At 37.7% G+C, this 27,513-nt stretch overlaps 1 protein-coding gene across 1 annotated transcript; it reads right to left on the bottom strand.

Moving 5' to 3' along the window:
* Positions 1-2,098: 2,098 nt before the first annotated feature.
* LOC139726594 (TLC domain-containing protein 2-like) lies at positions 2,099-25,372 on the bottom strand. The gene is made up of 4 exons (XM_071637584.1): positions 25,134-25,372; positions 12,719-12,801; positions 7,988-8,070; positions 2,099-2,663 (listed from the first exon to the last, which is right to left on the bottom strand). Exons 1-4 carry the CDS (start codon positions 25,370-25,372, stop codon positions 2,286-2,288), a joined length of 783 nt encoding a protein of 260 aa, XP_071493685.1. The 3' UTR covers positions 2,099-2,285.
* Between the last annotated feature and the right edge of the window lie 2,141 nt (positions 25,373-27,513).

Raw genomic sequence — 27,513 nt, forward strand, 5'->3', positions numbered from 1 at the left:
GAGAGAAAAAAATCCGTCATATTTTATTTTCCTTTTTTTTTTCTTTTATTGGATGATGCATATCAATTCCCACATGATGAATGATTCTCATCATTCACAGCTTTAAAGTTATTGGAACCATTTTTAAAAGAAAACATACAGCAAGTTTGCATCTTTTCATCATCATTACGAGAAAGAAGACATTAGACACGGAGGGAACAAGTACCTGGCGGCCAATTTCTTTTCTTGCTTCTCCCGAAAACTTTGCAGAGCCTGGTACATTTCCTTATGCATAATCCAGTGATGTTTCAAAGTTTTTACAGCAAAATGTTTCCCAAAGGAACTGAAATGCCCTCCTCTTTCCATCACTGTAAATTAGATATTAAGTTTTTTAGACTTGGTAGGCCGTTGATGTGTCTCATGTACAATGTATATTTTAGGCTCGTCTCCCTGCAAAGAAATTTCCAAAGGCACAAAAGTGTTCTTGACATTTTCTCACTGAAAATCAAATAAATATAACAAATGAATCCTTGAGTTTGAACTAAGGCCAAAGTGGATGGAATTAAGACATTGACCGCTTTTTCTTCAAATTTTATTGACTATTGTCTCCTCTTATCTCAGATGTGGATTCCCATTCAATAATAGTTTTCTTGTGTATCTAAGAATATTGTTCTTTACAATATTGTTGTTTTTGGATAGATTGTCTTCTTTTTTTTCTCTTCAGAATGACATTTTAAAGGAATTGCATAGTTTTGGTTGAGACCTATCTTCAGCTTTCTAAACTTTTTTGTTGAGATAATGAGAAACCCCTTACAAAATGTGAACGAGCATGTAATTCCAAGGGGAATCCAAAGTTTATTTGATAAAAGTTGCTTTTGAAATGGCTGGGATATCCAAAAAAGAGCAATCCTAATAAAAGGTGGGACCCACTGTTTACTACATGTATGATCGCTTTGTTTTACTCTGTTTTTGGATGTCTCAGCCATTCCAAACCCGAATTTCATCACATAATCTTTGAATTCCTCTTAGAATGGCATGCTTTATACTATTTCATAAGTGGTTTCATGGTATCTTGCAAAAAGTTAAAAGCCCAATCCTCATCTCCATCAATACTATACCATCATTTAAACTTCATATTAGTGGGCACATGAGTGGGAAGAGCTGCTTCCATTCACACCACAATGCAGAATGCACTTGAAAATAGCTGTCAATGAGTCAGACACACATATGTGTGAACACTTCTCCCGCGTGTCAAACTTGCTTTGAGGTTTGCCTGGCTTAGATCGGGAGAGCTGATCTCACGCTAGGATTAGCGAGCCTAACCTATTGCAGTAACACATGCCTATTCCATTGGCTTCAACTGGAAAAGGAAAGCTCTCGTGGCAAGGTCTACTCTGGGAACCTTAAATATTTTGAACTGAGAGATCATTCAATACTACATCAATTGAAGTCATGCACATAACAGTTTAATAGAAGTGTAGAAATTCAATCAAACATATCTGCTTATGCAATCTGATACAGTTATGTTTTATCAGCTGAGAGGCATATAGGCATTACTTCACTCACTTTAGACAGTCGTAATGCCGTTCTAGCTCTGCACTGACAGTCTACCATTGAGAGCCTGTAGCTATCTTATTAAGGTCATAAGCCCTCCAATGGGTGACAAAAATGGCACACTTGCAGTTGTGATAGGACAAATATTCAAGTGAAATGACAGTCATTTCTTGCATATATGTGCATGCAGACATACACACATGATACACACACTGACAGACAAAAATACAAACAAATACACTTTTAGACAACTGTTTTTCTTTTTTTTTCTTTTTTTTTCCTTTTTTCCTTTTTTCATTATGAAGTGTCTGGTAGGATCGCCAGGTGTATTGAGATGGTTAGTGGTAATGAAACAAAGGAGATGGTCTATGAATATTCAAAGGCTCTATGGTGAATGCTAAGTACCACATAGGAGCACCATTCACACGCCATTACTCACAGAATGTGTGGAGCGTACTTACACCCACAGGGAGCTTGGACTGAGAACTCCAGCGGTCATGACAGAACATGAAATGTTCAGCCGCATTCAAGCGCAATCATCTTCCTTTACCCAGTCTTTTGTGCATTAAATGAAAAGGCTGATTTTCAAAATGATGATAATAACAATATCATTATCAACCTGTTGAGGACGGGCTAATTTTGCTACAACACGCATTTCCCATAGACCCCAGTCCGAGTATACTCAGGACTCCTCCTCAACAGGTTATGAGAGAGAGAGAAATTTCACTCGTGGGTACGAACTCCACCAGGTGCTACTTGTCGAGCACGTCCTTGTACGCTTTGTTCGACAGAAAGTCACTGACAATTAGCCTCCCGAAGAGCACGAGATTCACAGTGATCATGATGAAGAGTCCCGAGGCCGCGAGAGCCGACATCGTCACGGGCAGCTCGTGCGTGTGCTGCGAAAGCCACCACGCCATCCAGAAGAGGACACCAAAGCGGAAGACCACGTACGTCAGGACGTTCACCATGCTGTTGGCGAGGTAGAGCGACGACGACTTCGGCCAGCTGTTCATGAGCAGGAGCTGGCGGGCGTGGAGGAAGATGCTGTTGACCTCCGCCATGAGCGCCACCACTGCGTAACCGATGTACAGCTTGTAGTACAGCGACACCCCGAAACATGTGAATATCTGTGATGGAAAGGAGAGAGTATGACATATAGAAAGAGAAAAAAAAAAACACAATACCTATCAAATATTGTAGGGTTTCATGTTGCATTAGATGACTTCACATTTGAGGATTCTTTGCAAACTGTTACCCACATGATTACTTGGCAGTCTCATTAGCTGTTTTGGCACCCAGGCACTTACAAATGTACATGTAGCTTCACTTACCAAGCTTTTTCATCAGAATTCAATACTGCCCTCCATCCAAACAAGACCTACCAGTTTCTATATTTAAAGTTTCTTATTTATCCACTCATACAACTGAAAACATGACTAAATCAACAATTTTCATGCACACACACAAAAAAAAAACCACGAGTACTAAAAACAAAATAGATGATTGTGTGTATAATATACATACATGTATATTTCATTGCATATGGCATATTTTATGCTATGGTGGAAAAGACCTTTATCAGTAAGCAATTCACTTGACTTAGACTCCATTTACAGTGATCAAAAAGGCCTGGCTTGGCCAAGCCCAGCCTTCACTTCAGTGTAAACGCGCAAAAGGCCAAATGTGGGGCTCAAAGTGGCCATGCATTTGGCCACGCTCTGGAGGTGGTCTCGCGACTGTGGCCAAGCCCGGCCTTTTCTCAGTGTAAATGCAAACTGGGCCAAATGCGGTACCAAATTTAGTCTGGCTTCCAGACCCTCTGCCCGTACTATTATGCTATTCAGGATATTAACCCCCTCAACGTCAAAAACTAGTATAGTTTAAGGTGGTTTTATCCTGCAAGGGATTTTTCCTTCGGCAAAGGCCTTTGCCGAACGGCGACTTTGTCGCCACGGAATCCAGTTGGCAAAGGGTCTGAAAACCAGACTATACCAAATTGTGTTTGTTTACAAGCAGAGCGCCACTACAACAAAATATTGAAAGGTTTGAATCAAAAGCCCGGGCTGAGCCCGGCACTGTAAACAGACAGAATTGTGGGGTTTGGCCCCGCAATGGAGGCCGGGCTCAGCCGCGGCTCGGCCCAGCCCCACAATGTAAACGGGGTCTTGGATAACATTCTCTGGCTTGCATAATGGCCTCTTGTAAAGTTATGAAGCCTACTGCGATGGAGAAATGTGCCCAAGTCAAACAGGAAGGCCATGGTGTCAAAATTGAGATTAGGGGGATCACATACACTGTAATTTCTATTCATTGACAATCAGTTATCAGACCTCTACGCAAAAATCAGCAAAAAGATCTTTAGAAACAAACAAACACCACCACCAACAACAACATTCCCACATCTGTGCCAGTTGGAGAACAAAGCATGGTATGGGTTAAAAGATGGATATCTTATCGAAACGCGTGGGTCACCTGCAGAGATGTGCTCATACAGTTGATCTACAGTTTTCATCTAGGTAAAGTTACCAACAAAAACTCCACAGTTTTGACAAGCATGCCTGGGCTCTGTTTCATGAAAGTTGTCAGCCCTGACAAGTTGTCAGTCTCTGACAATTACCATAATAAATCTGGGAACATAATTTCCCAGTCGATCAAACCAAGGATTTTACTGAAATTGTCAGAGACTGACAACTTGTCAGGGCTGATAACTCTCATGAAACAGGCCCCTGATCTTGATATGAAAGTTCAATAAACAATTTGATTGTTATCCGTCAAATCACAGAGATCATACATCAAGATTGACCATGTACTCTCTAAAAAAAATCGAGTGAAAATTTTCACTCTAAAAAGAGTGAATACCAAAAAGAGTGAATTTCGAGTGAAATTGGAGTGAATTTTGAGTGAAAATGCTCATTTTCACTCATTTTGGAGTGACGTCAGGGATCACTCGAAGATTTTGGAGTGATCCCTGACGTCACTCCAAAATGAGTGAAAATGAGCATTTTCACTCAAAATTCACTCCAATTTCACTCGAAATTCACTTTTTTTTGTATTCACTCTTTTTAGAGTGAAAATTTTCACTCGATTTTTTTTAGAGAGTACTTCAGTCCTGCTGACTTAATCCACACATTCTTTCATTACTGCAATCTGCTTTTAATACCCTTATAATATACAATATCATGGACTCTTTATTCCCTCATGAGGACATATCTATCATATGCAAGGATATCTCTATTGAGATTGTAGTGTCAATAAAGTTCAGCTCTCCCATATCAATTTGGCCACCGTTATTGATTCTTGAGGTCAATGGAGTATAGCAGATTATTAAAGAGCACGTATCTCGAGGAGCAAAAAGAGTTTTTGAAAATGTTTGTCTTATAAAACCTCTTCATCTTTAAAAGTAAAAATCCACTCTAGGGTTGAACTTGCTTTTGTACAATGGAGCATTAAACAAATGAAACAGTAAAAGTTTGATTCTGATATAAAGATGAAAGATATGAAAGTTATGCATAATTTTATGTTGGTTCCAAAAACAGTCATCTAAGTCATACTAAAATGTGTGCTGTATTGTACATGCAAACCAGACTGAATGATGTCATCACGATCTCACGTGCAGCTCTCACATTTGCTTGCATACAAATCTAGACCAAATTTCCTTTCTGAACATGAATTCAAGCGAAATGGGGTTGGGTTCCACTTCAGTAGTAAACAATGGTGGGCAAACGGTGCTGTGATGAATGAGTGCGACACGCCTTTCTGCCATATTCGAGAGAAATTTCTGTCTCTAGAGGCAGAAAACTTAGAGACAATTCTTTAGATGTTTGTCCTGCTTTGGGTGCAACACAGGTTTGGGATAAGAACTCTCTTCAACAGTTCAAGATTAACCATTTCATGATGAGGGCTTAAATTCATAACCATTCTGATATCTTTTGGCCATATCATCCTGCAACTGCACATTACACATATGTTCTCCATTACCAAACTAAAGATTTCAGCAGCTACATGTACTTGACTGCCCAACACATCATAATAAGGGACATTCCACTGAAGTGCATTGGTCCACATCAAACACTGAAACTGGCTTGGGGGGAAAGTAAATCACTTAATCTCCTGGACCAACAAGACAAATGGGCGATCAAAGACACAAATTTTACATAAAGACCCCTTGGCTTGTGTTTATTCTTACAGCTTGAGTCACACAGAAACTTGATCTCACCACCTTCCAGCACCCTACACTGCATCAACATGCAATCTTTACGATTGAAATTCTTTTCAATAGTTCCCATTTTCAAACGCTACACTAATATTCCCACAGCTACAATTGTGCATCTCATTTTTTTTTCAATGTTACTGTGATCAGAGTGGTACCTCAAGAGATCCCATTTTAACAGTTTCAGATTCTTACTGCTTTTACGAAGGATAAGAACAGCTTCACTTCCCCTCTCTAGGCCCCAATACTTCCTTTTGACAGCTAATCTTTTTTTCCTAACGTCATACTTGCCTCGGCCTTTCATGACCCTTCAAACTTTCCTGCCCTGACTTCATGCATCCTCTATTTATTTCCCTTTTCTTCGCTAAAAGCAGAGACTTTGAGTACCCTGTAACTTCACACGAGCACTGCCCAACCCACTCTTCGAATACCAAAAAGTATCTGCAGTGGATGTCACCCATTGCCACCAGGAAACCAGTGTGCCATGTCATGCTGTAAACATGAAATATTTCACAGCAGTGGAAATGTCCATGAATTTCATGCTCTACTGGACTTGTGTGAAAATGAGAACATGTGCATTTATTATTTCGAAAACATTTCAATACTAGCTTTACTATCAAATTTTTACACAGGAAGAAGTTGACTGATAGAATCCCAACCAGAAAAACAAATCATGTGAAAGTTTCCACTTTAAAAACATATAAACTTTAAAATTTACAAATCATAACATTGCATTTCCACATCTTGCAGGCAATGGCTTCCTTCCAGCTGATACATTTGTAACTTGCCATTCAAACCCAGCACTAGAACTGGTTCTAACAGCTGCAGATTCCTTTTGAAGCTAGCCGATGCTATAGAGAGAGAGGAACACTAACAGTTTCTCCTGAAAGTCTATGTGTGTCACAGTCAAGCTGTGAAGTCCACATTCGACATTCAAGTGTGTCAAGGTCCTTCTCTCTGCCATCTTCTTTAATGCAGACAATCACATTCCACCATAAACACAGACAGAGAGAGAGACACACACAGGCCGAAGCATGAAGAGATACAATAAGACAGACAGACTGACAGACAGATCAATGGAAAAACAGATGGACTGACAGATTGATAAATTACACAGACAGACTAACTGACAAACTTACTGATTGACACTGACATAGAACCCCATACAAATATATGGGCCATGACGCGAGGAAAGGGCCCTTAGTGCCGCTGCACGCAAATGCCAGAAAACGGCACGGATCAGTTTGACAAAGCAATACGCGCAAAATAGATCAACTACTGTAGATAACTGCGCGTGCATGCATAGATGCATTAAAAAGTGACAGGATTTGGACTAAACATGCTGTTTTGAATGTCGTAATTGGGGCATTTAGGAGTGGAATTTCAGAAAAAGGTTTGCATTTTAAATACGTCAGAGTTCCTTCTACATGTACAATGTGGAGGTGAAAACTCATTTTCGGTATCTAATGCCCTAAGGGCCCTTTTCTCGCCTCACGGCCTATATATATATGTACACACACACACAGACAAACAGTCACAGATACAGACAGATTTACAGAGACTTGCACAGGAAGGAAGGCACACAGACGTTCACAACAGGGAGGTGGGCCTCCCACCTCCCTGGTCACAACCTAGACAGACCACAGAGCTCCATGGAGCTCTTTGGGACACTGGTGGACAGACAGCACGACATACAAGATCATACAACTGCCATACCAACACACACAAACATAATCCCAGTAGGGCTTACACTCATACGTGCAAGCAGATACACACAGACACAGAAACACACACATTTTTTTTTTTTCTTTTGTAAAGACCCTGACTGTACTGTTGTTTCAAAATCATTTTTAAAATCAATGATATCAATTGTGCAGTTTCAGTAATTCAATTCAATTCAATTCAATTCAATTCAATATATTTATTCATTACTTATCAATTTATATCTCTTAACGTACACATTTGGACTGACAATATACTATACTTTAGCAAGAACAAGCTTTGCACGGAAATCTTTCCACAGTCATGTCATGCATGCATACATTTTCATGGTATGCATCCATGATGTCCTTTGAAATCTAATATTTCACACTTCACTTACACTTTAAAAAACGTTTTGCGATGTATGAGTGCATGATCCTCACAGTCTTTTTATCGTAACTTCTTAGGGAGACAGGAATTGTAAACACATATGGATATCATAGTGAGGTTTTGCTTTCAGCAAAAACAGGGTATACTCACAACAACGTGATGAAGCAGTAAAGGCCACGATGATGACACTTTCTTATAGGCAAGCATATCAAGAAAATCATACACAAAGTAGCCTGCAAACAAGGAGAGAAAAACAATCATGGATTCAATATTTAGAAACAGGTCATTATTGAGGAGCAATAAATCCCTTATTAACCAATCATAAGCTATAAAAAAGAAAGAAAAGTCTGAAACAAAGAATTGGCATGTATATTATAATTATAACAATGCATTCTGCGTTGAAGAGTCTTTTATACAATAATAAAACTGCTTAATTACCTACTGTATTTGACACCAATCCCTTATAACTAAGACTACCAGGCCATTAATTCTCATTACAAAATGGGAATTACAAGATATGAAAATGATCCTCGTTCTTGATGCATCTAAACTCATCGACATTGTACAGATGAGCTTACTGTAACTGAAGAAGAGCAATACCAACATATCTGCAATCTCAAATATATTTTGATTAATTCATACAAAAGATTGAATAAATAACATCTTACCAACATACTTTCATATAAAATCTTTACTTCCAGTTTGGCTGGGTCGAAACACATACTGTGCATACACTGTAACACTAACGGTTTTTATCAAGAAACCCTTACTGAACCCTAGGGAACATTCAAAGGAATCCTTGGATAATTTGTATAGCAATTCGTGAAAATTTGTTTCATAATGAAATGATATCGTTATAACATCAATAATATGATTCAGTATTAATGTATGCATTCGATAATGTAAATTATGTCACGGTCTGTTTACAGTCTTAAAGGGTGTGTACAGTTCTGGTCGAGGTGAAGATTTAGCTTTTAACGTTTTGTGAGATATTGGGCAAGTCCAAGATAAGGTCCCCTCAGAAGGCAAAATTTCATCTTTGCTTAATATTGACATGTTTGGTATCACTTTGAAGCTTATGAGTTGAAGTTTTGATTTCCATGGAGGAAAAAAGTATATTACGTAAATTTATGCAAATTTCAAGGGCTTCATTTGCATAAATGTGAAACACAGCGTTACGTATGGGACATTTATAAAAATTCATATTAATTCAAAGGAAAGCAAATGATATTTGATTAATATGTGGACATAAGGAGTTCATCAAATAGTTTAACTTGGTATGAAAATTTAGGGATTATGCAAATGATTATGCAAATTAGCTCGTGTCCTATCATGAGATGTCCCATACGTAACAAATTGAGGTCATTTTTTTAGGTTTTTTCTGAAATTGCTAATGTTATATTAATGCCCTTTTGGAAAGTTCTAATTTATTGTTTAGAGAAATTAAATACCATAGAAAAAAGAAAAAACAGTAAAAGGAATATTTTTCATTAGGCATTGAAATAATGTTACGTATGGGACAAATGCATTACGTATGGGACATCCTCATACATAATGCATGTAAATGCATGTAGCTAGCTGGGAAGGTCTCTCAGTACACAAATGGTCAATCATCCTGAAGAAAGCATCCCAACATTGTGGCTACATTTTGAGTTATAGACACTTTAAACAATACATGTACTTGACTGAACAATTTTCAGAAAGGGGGAGGGGAAAATGGCAAAATACAGAATGAAAAATCAGCATTAAAGGGATGGTATAGTTTTTTTTAGAAATGGGGATTCAGTTTTCAACATTTAATGAGATGATTGGAAACCAATTATATGAATTACTAAAGAGCATACAATCCTAAGACTAGAGGAATTCAAAGTTTAGTGATGGAGATCCAATTTGAAATGGTTGTAATATAAATATTTAAAAAAAATATAAAGTAAAATGATTTTTTTTTAATTGCAAGTGATACACAAATTGTCCTTATTCAGGTTTCAATAATAGCCACGACAAAATTCATGGGTATACATACTGAGGTGTGACTCGAATCAACGACCTGACTGCTAGACAGACATCATATCTACTCGATCACTGGGGTTCCACGCAGCAGGTATTGCTTATTTATAAAAATCAATATTTCTTGTGTCAAATTGTGTTTTATTGAAACGAAATGGCAAACTGCCCTTCATCAATGGAAGTAAACACTTTAAACTAGTCAATTTTTCAGTAGTAACTATCCTGATAAAAATAGGGCATACATACTCAGGTTGGTCATAAAAATATAGAATATGATTAAATATGATTATGATGGTAAATCTTTGGGGAATATTGTTCCCTTGTCAATCTGGATCAGTATTTGAGTAGTTTCAACTGATTCATTTCAATAATTATGCAAAAATTTGTTTATGGGTATTTTGCAAAATTACTTTGCAAAATACCCATAAACATGTCTCTCCACACACTAAACGAATGGGGGACAAAGGGCATGCATACTCAGGTTGGTCATAAAAATATAAAAATATGATTGAATATGATTATGATGGTGAATATTTGGGGAATAATGTTTCCTTGACAATCTGGACCAGTATTTGAGTAGTTTCAACTGATTTTACTTCAATAATTATGCAAAATACCCATAAACATGGTTCTTCACACACTAAATGAATGGGGGACAAACTGTCCCATACGTAACTGTCCCATACGTAACACGTCATGTCTGTCTTTAATTAGAACCTGTAATTAGAGCTTTTCGCCTAATGACACGAAACTTACCTGTGATAATCTTGAGTGTTGTGACTTTCATCACAGTGAGTTACAAGTTGTAGAATGAAATACTTTCAGAGAGTTTTGAGGTTGAAAAAAATGTTCAAAAAAACAAAATTTTTCTGGTCCCATACGTAACGGCACATATTTTCTCTTCTAGAATATAATTGTGAAGGTCATTTTTCTCCATTTTTTGCATGATTATACTTCTCCTAGATATCAATCACCATGATAAAGTTTAATATGATCAAAAGCCATTAACACTATTTTTCAGGTCATAAAAGTCTCTGAATGTCCCATACGTAACGCGCGTGTTATCTTGGACTTGCCCTATTCTGAAACCACTCTATGAGATGTCAAAGAGCATGCGGTTCTAAGGGGTATCAAAAGTTTATTCGATGAAAATCGGTTTTGAAATGGCTGAGATATCCAAAAACAAGGTGAAACAAAGAGATACTAATAAAGTTGGGGCATGTCGCCTTTTATTATTACCACTTTTTTTGATATCTCAGCCATTTGAAAACCAATTTTCATCAAATAAACGTTGAATCCTTCTTAAAATTACATGCTCATTCATATTTCATAAGAGGCTTTTCATTATCTCACTTAGGAATGTTCAAAACATGAATCCCTACCTCAACCAGTACTGTACAGTCCCTTTAATGGAAAAGACTCTCAATTCTATAAAGATATAAGAACACTGAAGAAATCAGCATCCCGACAGGCCAATGACATCATACTATAAAAGAAAAGTTTGCCAAATTTACAGAAGAGCAAGGGCAAGGTCATTCTACTAGCAAGGCATTAAAAAAATATTCTCCAACTGACCAGATAAACTGCAAGTCATTTTTTTTTTTCTAATCGTGAATGACGACCTTCTGGGGACAGAGTCCAGGAATATGACCTTCTACAGTTCAATATCTGGTCAGCTCCCCTATCCTACCCTAGTGACCTATTTACTTTTTTCTTAATTGTTCAATCTCACCAAAAGGCTATGTCAAAAGACCAATAACTCTACATCTGCACACACACTACAACATAATATCATTCTAGTACGGTACTGGCTATGACCTTAGAGGTATCCATACAGTTGTATGTGCTTTATTACATTGCTTGTTTGAATTTCTGATTCTCCAGGAAATAAAAAGAAAAAGAAGGGTACCAGGAGCACACTATAAATACATTATGTAGTAAGTTTAAAAGTTTATGGAGGTCATGTCAGTAATGACATTTCTCTGTACATGAACTCCTGCATTTAACACCAAAGGAAGTATCAACAATGTAGACAAGTAAATATCTATCCCAAGCTGCATATTAGAAGTCATATATGCACCAGAATTAATCTTTCTCTATACATGTGTTCTTGATATTTTGTTCATACGTATAGTACGCAAAGCTGACAGGACACATGGAACTGACCTGGAATAATATACAGTGTAAAACAGGACCCCCCCCCCAGTTTTGCTTTGGTTTCCTTTAACAAATAGCAACAATTATGTGCATGTATATTTTGGTCATAATTGTCATAGCTGACTACTATAAAAGCTGATGCACTGAAAACAGTAACAATAATAAAATAACAATATTAATGGTACTTGTACTCTTGTATTCCAGTTGACGTTCATTATTCCAAAAGCTTGTTTTAATCCAAAAATGAACTGAAGTCCTTTATTTTGAAAGCTCAAACAAATTCCATATGTCCATCGAAGTGTTCATTAATCCAAATATTTGTCGAATCATTTATAGGTTCATTGTTCTGAAGGTTCGTTAATCCAAAAATGAAGGTAGGTTTGTTATTCCAAAGGTCTGTTAATTCGAAAATGAAAACAAAAGGAGGTAATAGTAAAGAACATTTAGAATTGAATACCTTACCATGGTATTTCATTCTAAATAACATAGGATCAATGAACCTTCGCAATATCAAACCTTTTTCAGATTAATGAACCTCTGGAATAACTTCCGTATTTCATTTCTGGAATTACAACCTTTTCGAATAAGGAACCTTTGGAATGACTAACCCATACTACTCCCACAACAACTAAAAAACAACAAAAGAGAACAACAAAAGAGAACAGAAAACAAAACAAAACAAAAGAACAAGAAAGGAGAAGATAATAGATGACTCACCAGTTGAAAGTGATACCAGCATTTCACTAAAAGGAGTAAAGTTGTGTATAAGATCATCCAGGATGAATGGAGTTGTGTAGAGACTGTCAAAGACACAAAAACGATAAAAAAGTGTTTTATTAGAAATTGCAAAACACAATACAATGTGAAAAGCAACATACAGTGTACGTATAATATGTGTATGCAGCACATACAAACTTGAACAGACTTTTTCATTTTTCAAGATATTGTGTGCTTCAAAGGTTTGGAGAGAAACTGAGAGATAACATCATAATACACATTAATGGTCAAGTAATGCAGGGGTGAGAGGGCTTTAGTGAAGGTACGTTTGTACATGTCAAGCGCACTCAGGGTAATTTACTGTATGACAGTGTGAATACCCGGGAGTGATCTGCATCACCACTAGCATCACAAACTTAAACCTGTGCATTATTTGTTTTATAAAATGATTCAATGAACTATTTTTTCACATACTTCATGGGTAAATAACAGTCAGCTACAAGTTGTACATGAAGAACTTTCTCAAAAGCTAAGGTGTTTGACGAAATGTTGCAAATACACTGAATACAAACTTCGAACTTGTTTACAGTACAATGTACAAAGTAAGTGATTGAGCACACACAGTTTGTAAACAGATTGACTGCGCACTGCCAAAGTATACAATTGTGACGTTTAATAGTGAGCCTGATTATGGCAAGCCACAGTCACGCGCGTATCTCTGAGCAGTCGTTAGTACTGGTCATTAGTACGTGATCAATGGTAAAATCTTATGCCCCTCGAGTATACGTTAGGCAAAATGAAAGACTGGTTGCATGATTGCTCTCAACCAATCATTTGATTAGGATCCATATTTCCATATCATATCTAAGCCTCTTTGAAAAGGCAGAGTGATTATACAACCCACTTGCCAACTTGCCTGGATACCTATAACTTTCTCTGAGGCAAGGAATATACACTGTAAATGATTGAGTATGAGACCCTAGCCCAAATGCCTGTTACAGCAAGTGAGATAACTGTAAAACTGGAAATTTTCAGTAATCAAAGGACAAGTTCACCTTCATAGACATGTGGGTTGAGTGAATGCAGCAATATTAGCAGAACACATTAGTGAGAGTTTGAGGAAAATCCAACAATCTGTTCAAAAGTTATGAATTTTTAAAGTTTCTGCTCAGTCATGGCTGGATGAGAAGACTACTATACAAAAAGCTGTAGCTTGTGATGTCACATGAGTACAACGGTATAAAGAAAGTATAAAGAGAATTTATCTTACATGTACAAATGTATTTTCACTTTTCTCGCATAACAAAAGAACACTCGACTTCTCCATTTCAGAAGGCAAGGGGAATAATATTATCCTTAACATACAGTTGTACTGTACATCAGTAACAAGTCCAAGAAATATGCACTTTATTCAAAAAGTAAAATTTTGTGAAATTCTCTTTTTATTTTCTTTATATTGTTGTATGCACGTGACATCACACACTGTAGTAGTCTTCTCATCCAGCAGTAATTGCGCAGATACTTAAAAAATTCATACCTTTTGAACGGATTGTCGGATTTTCCTCAAACTTTCACTGATGTGTTCTACTAAGATTGTTGCATTCACTCAATCCACATGTACATGAAGGTGAACTTGTCCTGTAATGTCGTACTTTTGCAGAATTAAAAACATGCAAAATTCATTTTACCCGGCCGAGTGTGAAAAAATATACACAAAAGAATGTCCACTTTCACAGTATTTTAACCCGTTGAAGGCCAGCCCCAAGTATATTTGGGCAGGTGTCTGTGGGAGCATACTACTGTAGCAAAATAAGCTCGTCCTCAACGGAATGAAATATAGGGGCCTACATGTACACTGCTCATCTGTTACAATGCTTTGAAGGATTTTTAGATATTACATGTATGCCATGACACTCACAAGAAACAATACAATAAGTATCAACTGTTTGTTTTTGAATGCACAGCATGCACTCTTACAACTGATAAACGATGAAGGTTGATAAAATCTTGAGAACTGCAGAGAAATAGTACTTCTACAAGTAAGTGATTCACAGATCTTACAATGTGCTAGTATCACCTTGTTCCTCACACAGTTAGTATGTACCTTTTCAGTGTATGACTGTACAGTTGGTCACATCTTTTGCATTTTGCAAGGACTTATGTATGATATAAAAATTGGACCTCTGTCTGTAATGTCCTTAAACAGCATGAGCACATACTCCAAAACAATTTCTGCACACACAATTTTGTGATGAGCTTTAAATTTAATTGAAGATCGACAGTCATGCTACGATTAAATATACAATATTGCAACTATGCACAGTGTAATCTTCCGTATTTCTCAAAAGATATGTGCCCTGATAATGATATAAAAATAGATACATGTGGATTATCGGAAAGAATCACCACTGTCCTTGCACATGCAAAGAGCAGTTTAGGAGGTTTGGACTACACTGAGTCATAATGAATGCCCATATACGGTACAACCACTGGAATTAAACAGACAATGAGTAGCCCACAAGAATCTATTTTTTGCATACAATGTATATATTTTTCTTGGCGTGGGTGACAGTGGATAGAGCATGCATGGGTGTCTACACAATAGGCTCAACTTTACAACAGTAAATAGAGCAAAAACAGACAAACAGAACAGTGTTAAAAAGATTTTAATACCAAAGTTACTCCCCTTAAAGGGAATGTACAGTACTGGTTGAGGTGGGGATTCATGTTTTGAATATTCCTAAGTGAGATAATGAAAAGCCTCTTATGAAATATGAAAGAGCATGCCATTTTAAGAAGGATTCAACGTTTATTTGATGAAAATTGGTTTTCAAACGGCTGAGATATCCCAAAAAGTGCTCATAATAAAAGGCGACAATATGCCACAACTTTATTAGGGTCTCTTTGTTTCACCTTGTTTTTGGATATCTCAGCCATTTCAAAACCGATTTTCATCGAATAAACTTTTGATACCCCTTAGAACTGCATGCTCTTTGACGTCTCATCGAGTGGTTTCTGAATATCTCGCAAAACGTTAAAAGCTAAATCCTCACCTCGACCAGAACTGTACACACCCTTTAACTCTGTGCCATGGTGTAAACCCTCTGTGTGCCACATTATTCTGAGACAGCAATGTACAATCTGTAGTCATGCTATGGGAAAACATTTTGTTTTTCAAATCTATGTACTGTCTTATAGATTTTTTTTTTTTTTAAATCCTGGACATGTAATGAGCGAATGAAGCTGTAGAGAAAATGCCAAGCTTTGCCTTGATGTAAATTGCATGGCAAATCTATGATTGTTTTTCTTTCAAATAACCAGTAGCTACATCATTGTAGAGTCATGACTTTTGCACACAAAACAACGACAGAGAAAACTAAGAATTTATTCGCAAATCCAGTTAGAGAACACCACTTGATAGTCAATCACCACATAAAATGCAAGCTACATAATCCGTGACAGTCCAAGGAATGCTTTCATTGTACTCTGCCATTTACAATTTATCGATTGGTTTCGATGAGTCTGTGTGTTTAATAAGCAAAATATGCAAACTTGGCACGCCGTCAACTGAGTCGAGCATGCAAATGTGGCACACATAGAGACTTTAATTATACAATGTAGCCTGCACATCTCTGCCTGTTTTATAGAATGACCTAAAAATGAAGAAAATATATTGATCCTTCACATTGATTTACGTCGTATTCATAATTGTTTATATTTCTGTCAGCAATAGCATCACAGATTTCAAGATAGGCATTTTCGTTGCTGCAGTGTTAAATCATCATTGACAAAACTTGGTGTGTGTGTTTGTGTGTGTTTGTGTGTGTGTGTTTGTGTGTGTGTGGGTGTGTGTGTTCCACAAGCCAGTGGATGACTTAAAGGATGACTGGAAGACTGAAAGGATGACTTAAAGGGAATGATATAATCCCCTCATTTTAGGCATAATTTACCATTTGCAGATAAAACAAAAACCCAACATTAGTGCTTCAAATTAGTTCTAAAATGTGAGTTAGGGATACAAACTGTACAAACAACCAATGTGAAAATTGGAATCAGTATAATCAATGTTAAGTACAAAATGTGAACAATAGTTATAATGATAATGTTTCCAGACTAAACCATCTACAATTATGGTTTCTTGAGAAAAGCAGTAATATCTCCCTACATTTTAGGCTTTATTGCAAAATTTTTATATGGTAGGATGTTTTGTGATACAACTGACCTACACATGTATATGCATCTCCAACATTTTTGAAATCACTGCTCCCAAAGGTACGAAACAGGACCTTTAACTTTGACTTGCAATTGTGAATAGTGATGTGACATGATATCACTGCCTCGTTAAAACAGTCCAGTCTTTAATACCAAAATATTCTGAAATATGTCAGATTTTGGGAAAACTCTTCCTGGTCTCTGTATTGGATATTATTCTACTTATCAATCAATCAATTCATTTATTCGTTCCAAGTTATTCTTGACCAAGGGTAGCCCCATCAGTGGTTTATACACACTGTTAATCAATGGGCCCTGCAAATAGCAAACTTGCAATAAATTCAGAATACATAAAGTAGCAAACCAAGTTTATTCCATACAATTTAAATCAACTTGAACTAAATTAAGTTTGTGTGTGCACTGTAGGTGTGTACAGTATGTGTGAATGTGTGTGTGTGTGTGTGGGGGGGGGGGGGTCAATACAGCCCACAGAAATGGGGTGTGACTATCTAACCAGGGAGGGAGTTCCACCTCCCTGATCTAACTGTGCACCACCAAATGATTGAGAAGTACAAGTGACTGCGTGGGAAAGCCACAAAGGTAGTTACACATGTATACTCAAAAGTAAATAATAAAATGTGGCCTTACAGGACTGAAAAGGCCTGAATGATGTCAACCACAGAACTACCTACAGTAGGAATGTATCCGTAGAAGCAGTGAAACATTACACTGCGGTTGGTTGGATTGGATGGTGGTCTCCTGGCAACCCATTGTAATCCGGAAGTGGGTCAGAGCTACACACTGTTGGTAACTTGATTCCCTTGTGCACTTGTCTGCAATGAAAGATAAAACACTTCCTCTCCATGCCATTTAATGCTCACCTGTGGGTAGTATCCATGAGTCATAATGAGTATCAATTTAACTCTTGATTACCGTCATGAATCGGTGCCTACGTTCAAGGTCACACAAGGCACTAAAGTGCAACTTAGTTCCCATGCTCTCTTTGGCATCAAGTACAAGGGTAAATTTTTCAGATCTTGAAACATGAAGCTCAACGGGTTAATCACTGCTCTCTATGTGGTACACACACAGCCAAATAATCTCAACTGGAATCAAACATTACTGATGACCTTGTACAAAAAGTGTACAATATGCTTTGATGCACATTTATGTACAGAGTCTGTACAATGTATTCACTGATGGGCAATTCTATTCTACCCGGCCTATGCTATTTGTGGTTTTCGAATGTTCCCTGGTGGGCAGCGAATAACCAACTAGGCCTATTTAATCTGGCCATCCTTCTCTTCCCACACTATCAGGTCTTCAAAAAATCTTTTGTATCTTTCATGCCAAATCAACACTAAAGCCAGTTGAAACAAGCATAACAATACCTAACAATGGTATGCAACATGCCATCATGGCACATCAAGTCACAATAGCTAGGCACTTTTAAAGACAGGTTTCGTACCATGCCTTACTGTACAGTGTACATGTACCTTTGTGTATGAATTCAGGAATTTATCCACATGTACTGTAGGCCTATAGTGTTACAGTATGTATGTAACAATGAAGTCATACAGTGCCTGGTAATTGAACGCTTCTGACGTGTTATTCTATGAGACCTGTCATGCTGTCTAAGTTTGTGCACAAGTCAAGGTAAAACATTGAACATTGTGATTACTATTACACTTGTATACTAAGATTTCACCTGATTTTACATCTTTATATCAAATGCAAAAGCAGAGAAATCAGTTTTTAGGGACAGGCCTGCACAAAAACAATAAAAAAGATAAACAAATTTGTGTCATACATGTACTTAAACAAAAAACTAGTTTAGTAGTAATTTGATCAAACAATTTCAGAATATACGATTTGTGGACCTACATTTATTCATATCAGCAGCATGTCATTTGCATGTCTGTGGAAATTTAACACCTGACTAGATGTTCCCTTTAACCCTAAACAAACATGCTCATATAAAACATATCATCAAGGATTTCAGCACACACATGTGCACACATTATGACACTTTGCAAACATTATTATGTAGCAGTGTATCTGATTTTAAAGCCACAACGACTATTAATTGTCTTTTGGTGGCACAGAATAAATGCTACTGCCCTATTGGAAAGGAATGCAAGTGCCTTTGTCAACACTTAAAGGGATCGTTTAGTTTTGGTTGAGACCTAATTTCAGGTTTCTAACTTTTTCTGGTGAGAAAATGAGAAACAGTGTTTATCAGGTACAGCTATACAGTCCCAAGGTAGTCACCACTGATTCTCTTTGAATGTCAAACATGGAAAGGTGAATACATCGCTATCAAAGAGTGTACTTACAATGTATTCCTCAAATAAAAAAAAAAAATCATCTTTCAAAAGCCTTGAAAATACTACCCTGTCCACAAACCAGTTATACAAATTGTAGTTTCTGAGAAATCTGTTCAAATTTACACTGTTTATGATAATTGTAACATACAATCGCCTCCATTATGATATCTTTTTGTTTGAGGCTATTTCGCAGTTGAGTGCCTTTTAAATAGCATTCCAAAGCTTTACAATCTGCACCTTCACATACATTTATAGTGTATGTTATCCTGGGGGATAATACACGGAAATGGAGCAGTAAATTATGCGCTAACAAATTCGCAGACGTGAGCAACCAACGTGTGCGCCTTTAAGGTGTTATGAAAGCAGCAATATCAACTGGGTCAAGAGATATTTGCGACACTCAAATAATGCTCTCGATAAAAGTTATGTAAATATTCCATAATCAATATGAAGGCAGTGAACTTTCAAGGGCATTTCTGATCACTGATTTTTGTTGTTTTTCATTGGTTCTTTTATTATAGTATGGGTGAGGCAATCAAGAGAGACAGACAGACAGACAGACAGACAGGGAGAGAGAGAGAGGGGGGGGGGGTTAGGGCGGAAGGCAATATGGGGAGATTGATGTACAGTTTGTTACCAAGTTCATCATCTACATGTAGCGAGAATTCAATTACAAATTGTAGTATTGACTGATTGTTCTGTAACAGTGCAGATGTACAACGTACAAATTGTACATTCAATACAATTTTACCTAGAGCTGGTCGGGGGGGGGGGGGGGGTGGTACAGTACAATGGTTTTGATACATTGAGTCACACACAGTAAATGTACAAGACAAGACAAAATTTCGTAATAAAGCCTAATATACACGTACACTATAAGGAGATATCATTAATTTCCCCACTAAACCATAACTGTAGACAAACAGTTTACATGTAGCCTAAAAACATTTTTATTATAACTATTGTTCACATTTTTTATACATATTTAACAGCATTTAACATTGATTATACTGATTCAAATTTTTATATTGGTTGTTTCATCTGCAAATGGTAAATAATGCTTTTCTTATTCTGTGCTCTAGGCATAGCATGGTATACACACATCTCATCAACAACAAAGTGAAATAAAACCATTGAAATTAACACTGAGCAAGAGAATGGAGGAATTTATACTATACCAAAAAAAAAAAAAGAATTTTAAGCCAAAAATACTGGTTGTGGGCGTGACTGTCCAAGTGAAACACACTCTGCATTCCATGCCTAAAACTATGTACATATTTAAATGTACATTGTACCTCGTACACTGTGGCAGTGAGGTGCATTAATATTCAAATAAAACTTGTCGTCCTTTAAATAGTTCCTGCAGTTACACACAAATTTTAGATTGTGGGTTTAGGTGAATGTGTGTGTATGGAGGGGGGGGGGGGTGCAAGGTTTAGGATTAAACAGATTTTTTTTCATTTTATTGAAAAGCTGCCAGATATCACTCCTCTTCCTCATTTTTCCCGCATTTTTTCCTAAGACCCCACAGACACCAATGCAAAGTTTGCTGTACATTCTTTCAGCATGACCAATTCCATTCAATGTCAGTGTAGGCCTATAGATACACATAAATCATACAACAGATGATGTTCACAGAGCTACAAGTGTACCGAATCTCACGCATTCTGCGTGAGATTCCCGCATTTAGGGTCTGTCTCATGATCTCACGCATGGCACCCATTTTTCTCATGCATCGGGTGAAGTCTGTAACTTGGGCCAAAAATAAGGAGCAGGAGCATAACTCAAAGGATTAAAGTGATAGTTGCAATTGAAGGTATATTTCCCTTTTGTCTTTCAAAATAAGTAAAAAATAGTCACTTTGTAAGTATGCACCAGATCGCATCATTAAGAGCTAATGATTAAAAAAAGCTCCCTACCATGGGAGTGGGGACACCCCCCCCCCCCCTCATTCTCGCTCGCATGCGCGCGAGCGCCGAGGCGTTGAGTCATGAAAATCTCACTCATAAAATTTTTTGACTTGGCATCTCTGTGTTCATTACTGTAGTACAATGTAGGTTGTATGATTTGTACACAGTGTTGTGTACTATTCATGCGCATACAGACCTGTGCATCTTTGTACACTGTAGATCTACAATGTATCATCTTGTCTTTGCAAGAATGTATTGCACATAAAATGTAGTGCATGGGGTATGCTGTCTCAGGAATGTGTTGAACACTGTACCTCATCTCCTAGACAAGACTTCAGAAGCAATGTCAAAGTCTGGCTGTGTTTTTTCCCATTGTTGAAACGTGTAATACCTACAACTTGTACAATATACTTGTGTACTAGCAAAATGCATTTGCAAATTTCTGCCTTTTAATAGGATCTTGTTTCTTGAGTTGCTACACTTACAGTGTATCAACTCTGTCTTGAGTCAACTGGGAGGCCTTGTCACTGCGCAGCTCCATTATGCAGTTTTTACAAACATTGTTGGCATTGGTCGTTTGCGATCGCACTGTTTTTGACATTTCATGACACATGTTTCTTACTCCATAATCAAGCCAGGTTTAATTTTGCATTTATCAACTGCCCAAATCTTCCTGGAAGTTGTTTGGAAACCTAAAGTCTGCACTAGGAGTAGGAGTGAGTTGAATATGCACCCTCTGTTACAAATGTAGGACCTATGTGTTATCTCAAGGACAATCCCGTTTCCATGGAAATTGTCTGGCGAGGTATGTACAATAGGTACAACTGTACTAGGCCCTAACTATTACATTTACATGCTGGTGGAAATGGCTACATCTTCACATAGGGCTCCTCTAGAATTGAACTCTTTCAGGAGTACTAGTCTACTACTTTTGAATACTTTAAAGTTGGCATTTGTAGACAGCTCAGTGTTGCCTGCTATGGTATTACATTGTAAAAGTGTAAAGGTAAAAGACCTTTTCTGGCACTTTTCTAGCTAGGCCTAAATCCACAAAATGCTCACTGTGACTACCAGGTACAATAAGAGTAAGACATACTGTTATGTTACACTGAGTACATATCGAAGTCTGTATGTATGTCAACACATTAATGATGCCGACACTGATGTCTAGTTTATCCAGGGTCTAGCCTCTTCTGAAAGCATGGATCTACTGTGCAAATGTGTAAGAAAGCCATGCCATAATTGGTAATGTATGTGCAATGTACAATTGTAGTATCCCAGCATTGCCAAGCATCCAGGGTACCACAGTACAAGTGTACCTTTCATCTTGAGTACAAGCAGGGAGGACCTCCCTGGTACAAGAGCATCTTGCTCAGCAGAGTGCTGTGGACATCTTGAGTATTGGCTGGACTTACACGTACCTACTGTACAGTCTCCTGTTTGGAATTGGAGCCCAAATAAAGCCTTTTGTACTACACAATGCACCAAACTAGTTACCCCTACTGGCCTGTCCATCTCAATGACAATTTGTCATAAAGTCAGTACACTGTCCATTGGCTTACTGAATATGATCTCCAAACATACAAATGCGCGCGTACCATCAAGTGTTGTCCTTCTAACCTTTGACCCCACAGTCTTCATGTTGGACCAGATTGTGTGCTCAAGATATTGGCACCTGATACGTAGCTGACCTGCTATTCAGAAGTTTGTTGATCTAGTACAGGTCAAAACCTACAGTAATGGAGATGATTACCTTGTTTAGACAGCGATCAAGGCCATCCACAAGGGAAGTGGGGGGGGGGGGGGGGGGAGAAAAATCCTAAAGATTAGAAACGACTTGAAAAACAAAAACGCTACTATGTACAAGCTGATGTACATTATATCCAATAGACAACAATGTCAAGAACTCATTCAAAATAAAGCAAAAACGTTAGCCAAACTAGATTGGACTATTAAACGTATACAAATGTATTCGTGTGTGTTATTCCTGATAACAAACATACAATGTATTTACTCAAAATCTCTCACAAAGCATGTTCTCTGTGCCCAGCAATGATTTTTTTTTTCATTTTTTTAAACTTTTCTTTCTTTGATATTCTTTCCATGTAAATAAGCATGTGGTGAACAAAAAACAATAAATAGGACAAGAAAATAGTACAAATGTACACAGTTTGTACAATGTACAATTGTACATGAAGGGAAATGAGAGGAAGCAGATTCACCAATTCAAGGCTGAAACTGAATTGCCTTCTTGACGACTTTCACTTTCTTAATAAAGTCCCCCCCCCCCCCTTGAATGCCATCATACAATTGGACAGAATTAAACTGTGTGCTACATGTAAGAAAGGACAGTGACACATTTTGTAAAGGACTCCTACAATGATTAAATCTCACTTTTAAAGACAGGACTACAACAACTTGGATACAGAAGGTCACAAATATGACCCCATTTTGCCATGTCCTGACTTTATCTCTTGTAAAATGTCATAGCAATTAGCAGTGGTGAGGTGGGGATTCATGTTTTGAACATTCCTAGGTGAGATAATGAGAAACCTCTTATGAAATATGAGAGACCATTTAATTTTAAGATGGATTCAACGTTTATTTGATGAAAATTAGGTTTCAAATGGCTGAGATATCCAAAAAAGTGATAATAATAAAAGGCAACAGGCCAAGCCTTTTATTAGGATCTCTTTGTTCACCTTGTTTTTGGATATCTCAGCCATTTCAAAACTGATTTTCATCAAATAAACTTTTGATACTCCTTAGAATTGCATGCTCTTTGACATCTTATTCAGTGGTTTCTGAATATCTCGCAAAATGTTAAAAGCTAAATCCTCACCTCAACCAGAACTGTACACACTTTAAAGGAGAGCCAGCAAACATCCAATTTACAAATAAATGCTTGAGAAATTAAAAAAAAAAGTATGCAAACATTGTACAGTATATTTGTAACATGACTTTGAGAGTGAATTTCTTCTGCTCAAATAAATACAGGCGAGCACTACACATTGTTTACATGTACTGTCTGTAGTGTGGTGTAGGCCTACATGTCTCAATTGTCTTGGTCAGAGGGTGATGGTGAATAGATACAAATGTACAATGTTATGTACCTTTCAGAATACCAAGGTCCAAGCTGCATTTTTAACCCTTTCTGAGCAAGTGACTTTTGATAGGGTATAACAATGTTTGGGGTTTTTCTGTGCTATCAACTTGGTACTCAAAGCTCACAGAAGGGTTCACTTTATAACTATTACACATACTCACTCCAGCTCATTGACTTCGACTTGACTGATGGAAGGGGGATGTGTGTGTGTGTGTGTGTGTGTGTGTGTGTGTGTGTGCGTGCGTGCGTGTGTGTGTGTGTGTGTGTGTGTGGTGTGTGGGGGACAGGGGTGGATGTACGAAGCTGGAGAGCGCCAGGTTAGACATTATACATTTGTGTACATGTGTAGTAGGCCCAGCAGCTAGTACTAGTAGTAGGGCCTGTCTAGATAACGTTTTTACTTTTAGAAATGTAAAGTAAAACCCATTCCAACCACTATATGTACAATGTAGGATACTGTAGCTTCCAGAAAGCTGAATTTGGACTATTTCAGTATTAACTTAGACCCTATCAATCAAAGTTACATGATTTTTTTTTTTCAGGGCTGCCAACATTGGAAACTAGTTGAGAGTGAGACTCCCATGATCCCATGCCCTGTTTTTTTGTTTTTAATCTATTTAGCCATCTTGCGATTTTTCACTCGTATGCCCTATTTACATCGTTACTCAAAATATATACAAGTGTACACAAACACCCCCGCCTGCGCCCCCTCCCATCGCTTCATTGCGCATTGCATTGGACTGGCATCTTTTAATACACTATGTCACTACTAACTGTAAACTAACGTTACAGATCTAATAACGATTTTCATGAATATAAAAACCTGTTATGTAACAATGGTAATATCCAAGGTAACTTACCAATATAAAGAACCAGTTCCTGTAAGAAAAGCATGAAGAAAAGAGGCCATAACGTTGCGCCATTTGAACCTATTTCCGCCGGAATATCTGTCGGGTGCTGGTACGTAGTTCAGCGCCTGGTTGTAGCACTGGAAGCCCAGAACTGCCCCGAAGAGAGTGTAGAGTACCGTTGACCACACGGCCCGCAATTCGTTTACGTCGTCAACATGCCGTCGTAAATTTGACTCGATTTGATCCATTTCAAGTTAGTTATTCCAGTTATGATTCCCCGAAATATTGGTCACAGAGACAATTCCTCTCAGAGTGTTTGCTTGATATATATCATCTTCTCATCAGTGATCCGAGTATAAGTCTAGCAACTGTTGTAGTTGTTCGCCTTGGAATCCGCATGAGTCCTAAAAGAAGATTTTTCACTTGTCCACTTAGCTAGCTAGCACTGACGTACGTGCGTCGCAACGCGATATCCAACGTAAAGTTACCAGTACCTCCCTGCTCGTATTTACTCCATTCACGTCCTCCAACGCTTCAACGGCACCTCACACACACAAGCATGTACTACATTGTAGTATTATACACACACATACACGCGGTTCGGTTGGGCGGGGAGAGCGCTTCGTCTAAAAGAAAAATAAAATAACATCAGCAACATGGTTTCGTAACAACAAAAACTTTCGCACCGGAACTAATCACTGAAATCTCGACGCAGCATCCATAGTACGCTGTCGTGTCTGATCGTATCGGAGGAATCGTGGGTACACACCCTTCGCATTCGACGTTTTATGAATTCATGCGACTTCGTAGTCGCATCGCTGAATGTTCGTATCTATACAGGCTACTATCTCGTAACTTTTAATGTTTTTTGTCACTTGTGCATTTCATGTCAGACGAGAGATTGTTCTTGTTGATATTGATATTTATTTCATTTTCATCAAATTAGCAAAGTTTTACTCCATGTTGTGGAGAAATCAGCTCCTCAAACTATTACTAGACAACTCTGCCATCAGGCCGTCTTGATATAGAAGAAAGTGATTGATTCTCAGAATCAATCGTAAGTCCCTTAATCAAACAGAACTTTCCGATTGATTTCGAATCCGTCTTATACAAAAGTTGCTACCGTTATCAATCTTATGGCAATTTCTGGGACTGAATTTGATCCGCAACTTCTGTAAAGATTCACCATGATTTTAAACCCATCGCCGGAATGAAAATCAATCCCATATGTTGCCTGGAAATTTGCAATTGATCAGTTCTTCTTGTGTTTCAAAATTATGAATTGAGTGTTATGCTCTTAACGTGTTTACCATGAAAGTAATAACGCTGCGAATTTATTGTAATTAGGACCCACGAAGATAGCAAACACCAAACTTAGGGAATTTTGTGTTATTTTTTATAATGATTTGATACAATGGGATGATTCATACAGGCTGAAAGTGATTAGAGTTTGATCTTTACATTAAGAGTTTTATTTGCAATTAATCACGAGTTCTGTGATAATTATCTGAAACTGATTCCAATTAGAAGCGTTGTAAGGGGCGGCGTTTGGGAATACATCAGTGAAAGGTATATGGTAGTGCGGTCCGCAAGTCGAGTGCCCAAAGGTACGGTGTCTCGTGCTTGGACCGTTGACGGAAGAATGCATGTAGGCCTATATCCACACGAATGGACAACTACTAGCAAATAAGCTGATAATTTGTGAGAGTGATCCAGCAAAGTTGTAATATTGTCTCCGTCAATTGTCATTTGAATTAGATTATCTTCCACTTCCTCCTTTCTCCCGGTTCTCCTCCAACCTCCCAATCCCTTTCTCTCTTCCTCCCCTCCCCCTCACAAAATCTTCACTCTTCTATGTCGTTATCTTGATTGAATACGCGTAAAAGCACAATCAGTTGCGGATCCAGAGAAGGGCACACCGGGCGCGCACCCCCTCTTTATTTATCCATTTTTTTGTTAAAACAAAATAAATTTTTAAAAAGGGAAAAAATGGGGGGGGGGCGTAATCCCCCATTGAATTTTGTAAAGGCGCCTCCCCTTTACGGAATTCCTGGATCCGCCCCTGTATATATATATATTTTTTTTCATAATAATATTTATATATATTATAATATGCTTCTCTGGGCATGTCTACGTATAACAACACTCATGTAGCGCTTATTTGGAAGTGCACTATATGTAAATGTGTATGTATACACATACACACACACTTTTTATCACTATATTCACGTATGTATTGTGCCATGTCTTTATATTCCGTGCATGATGAATAATAAAGTTTTTACTAGGAGAGACTATCGATAAAACTTCTAGCTAGACAGTCGTTGATGGCGTATGTACAATGTGCCCGTTGAAACATCACCTTTAGTAAACCTTACATTTTTCTTTT

The sequence above is a fragment of the Diadema antillarum genome, unplaced genomic scaffold, assembly GCF_040938485.1.
Source record: "Diadema antillarum isolate AM-2024a unplaced genomic scaffold, OU_Dant_1.0 seq00000091_RagTag, whole genome shotgun sequence".
Classification (NCBI taxonomy): domain Eukaryota; kingdom Metazoa; phylum Echinodermata; class Echinoidea; order Diadematoida; family Diadematidae; genus Diadema; species Diadema antillarum.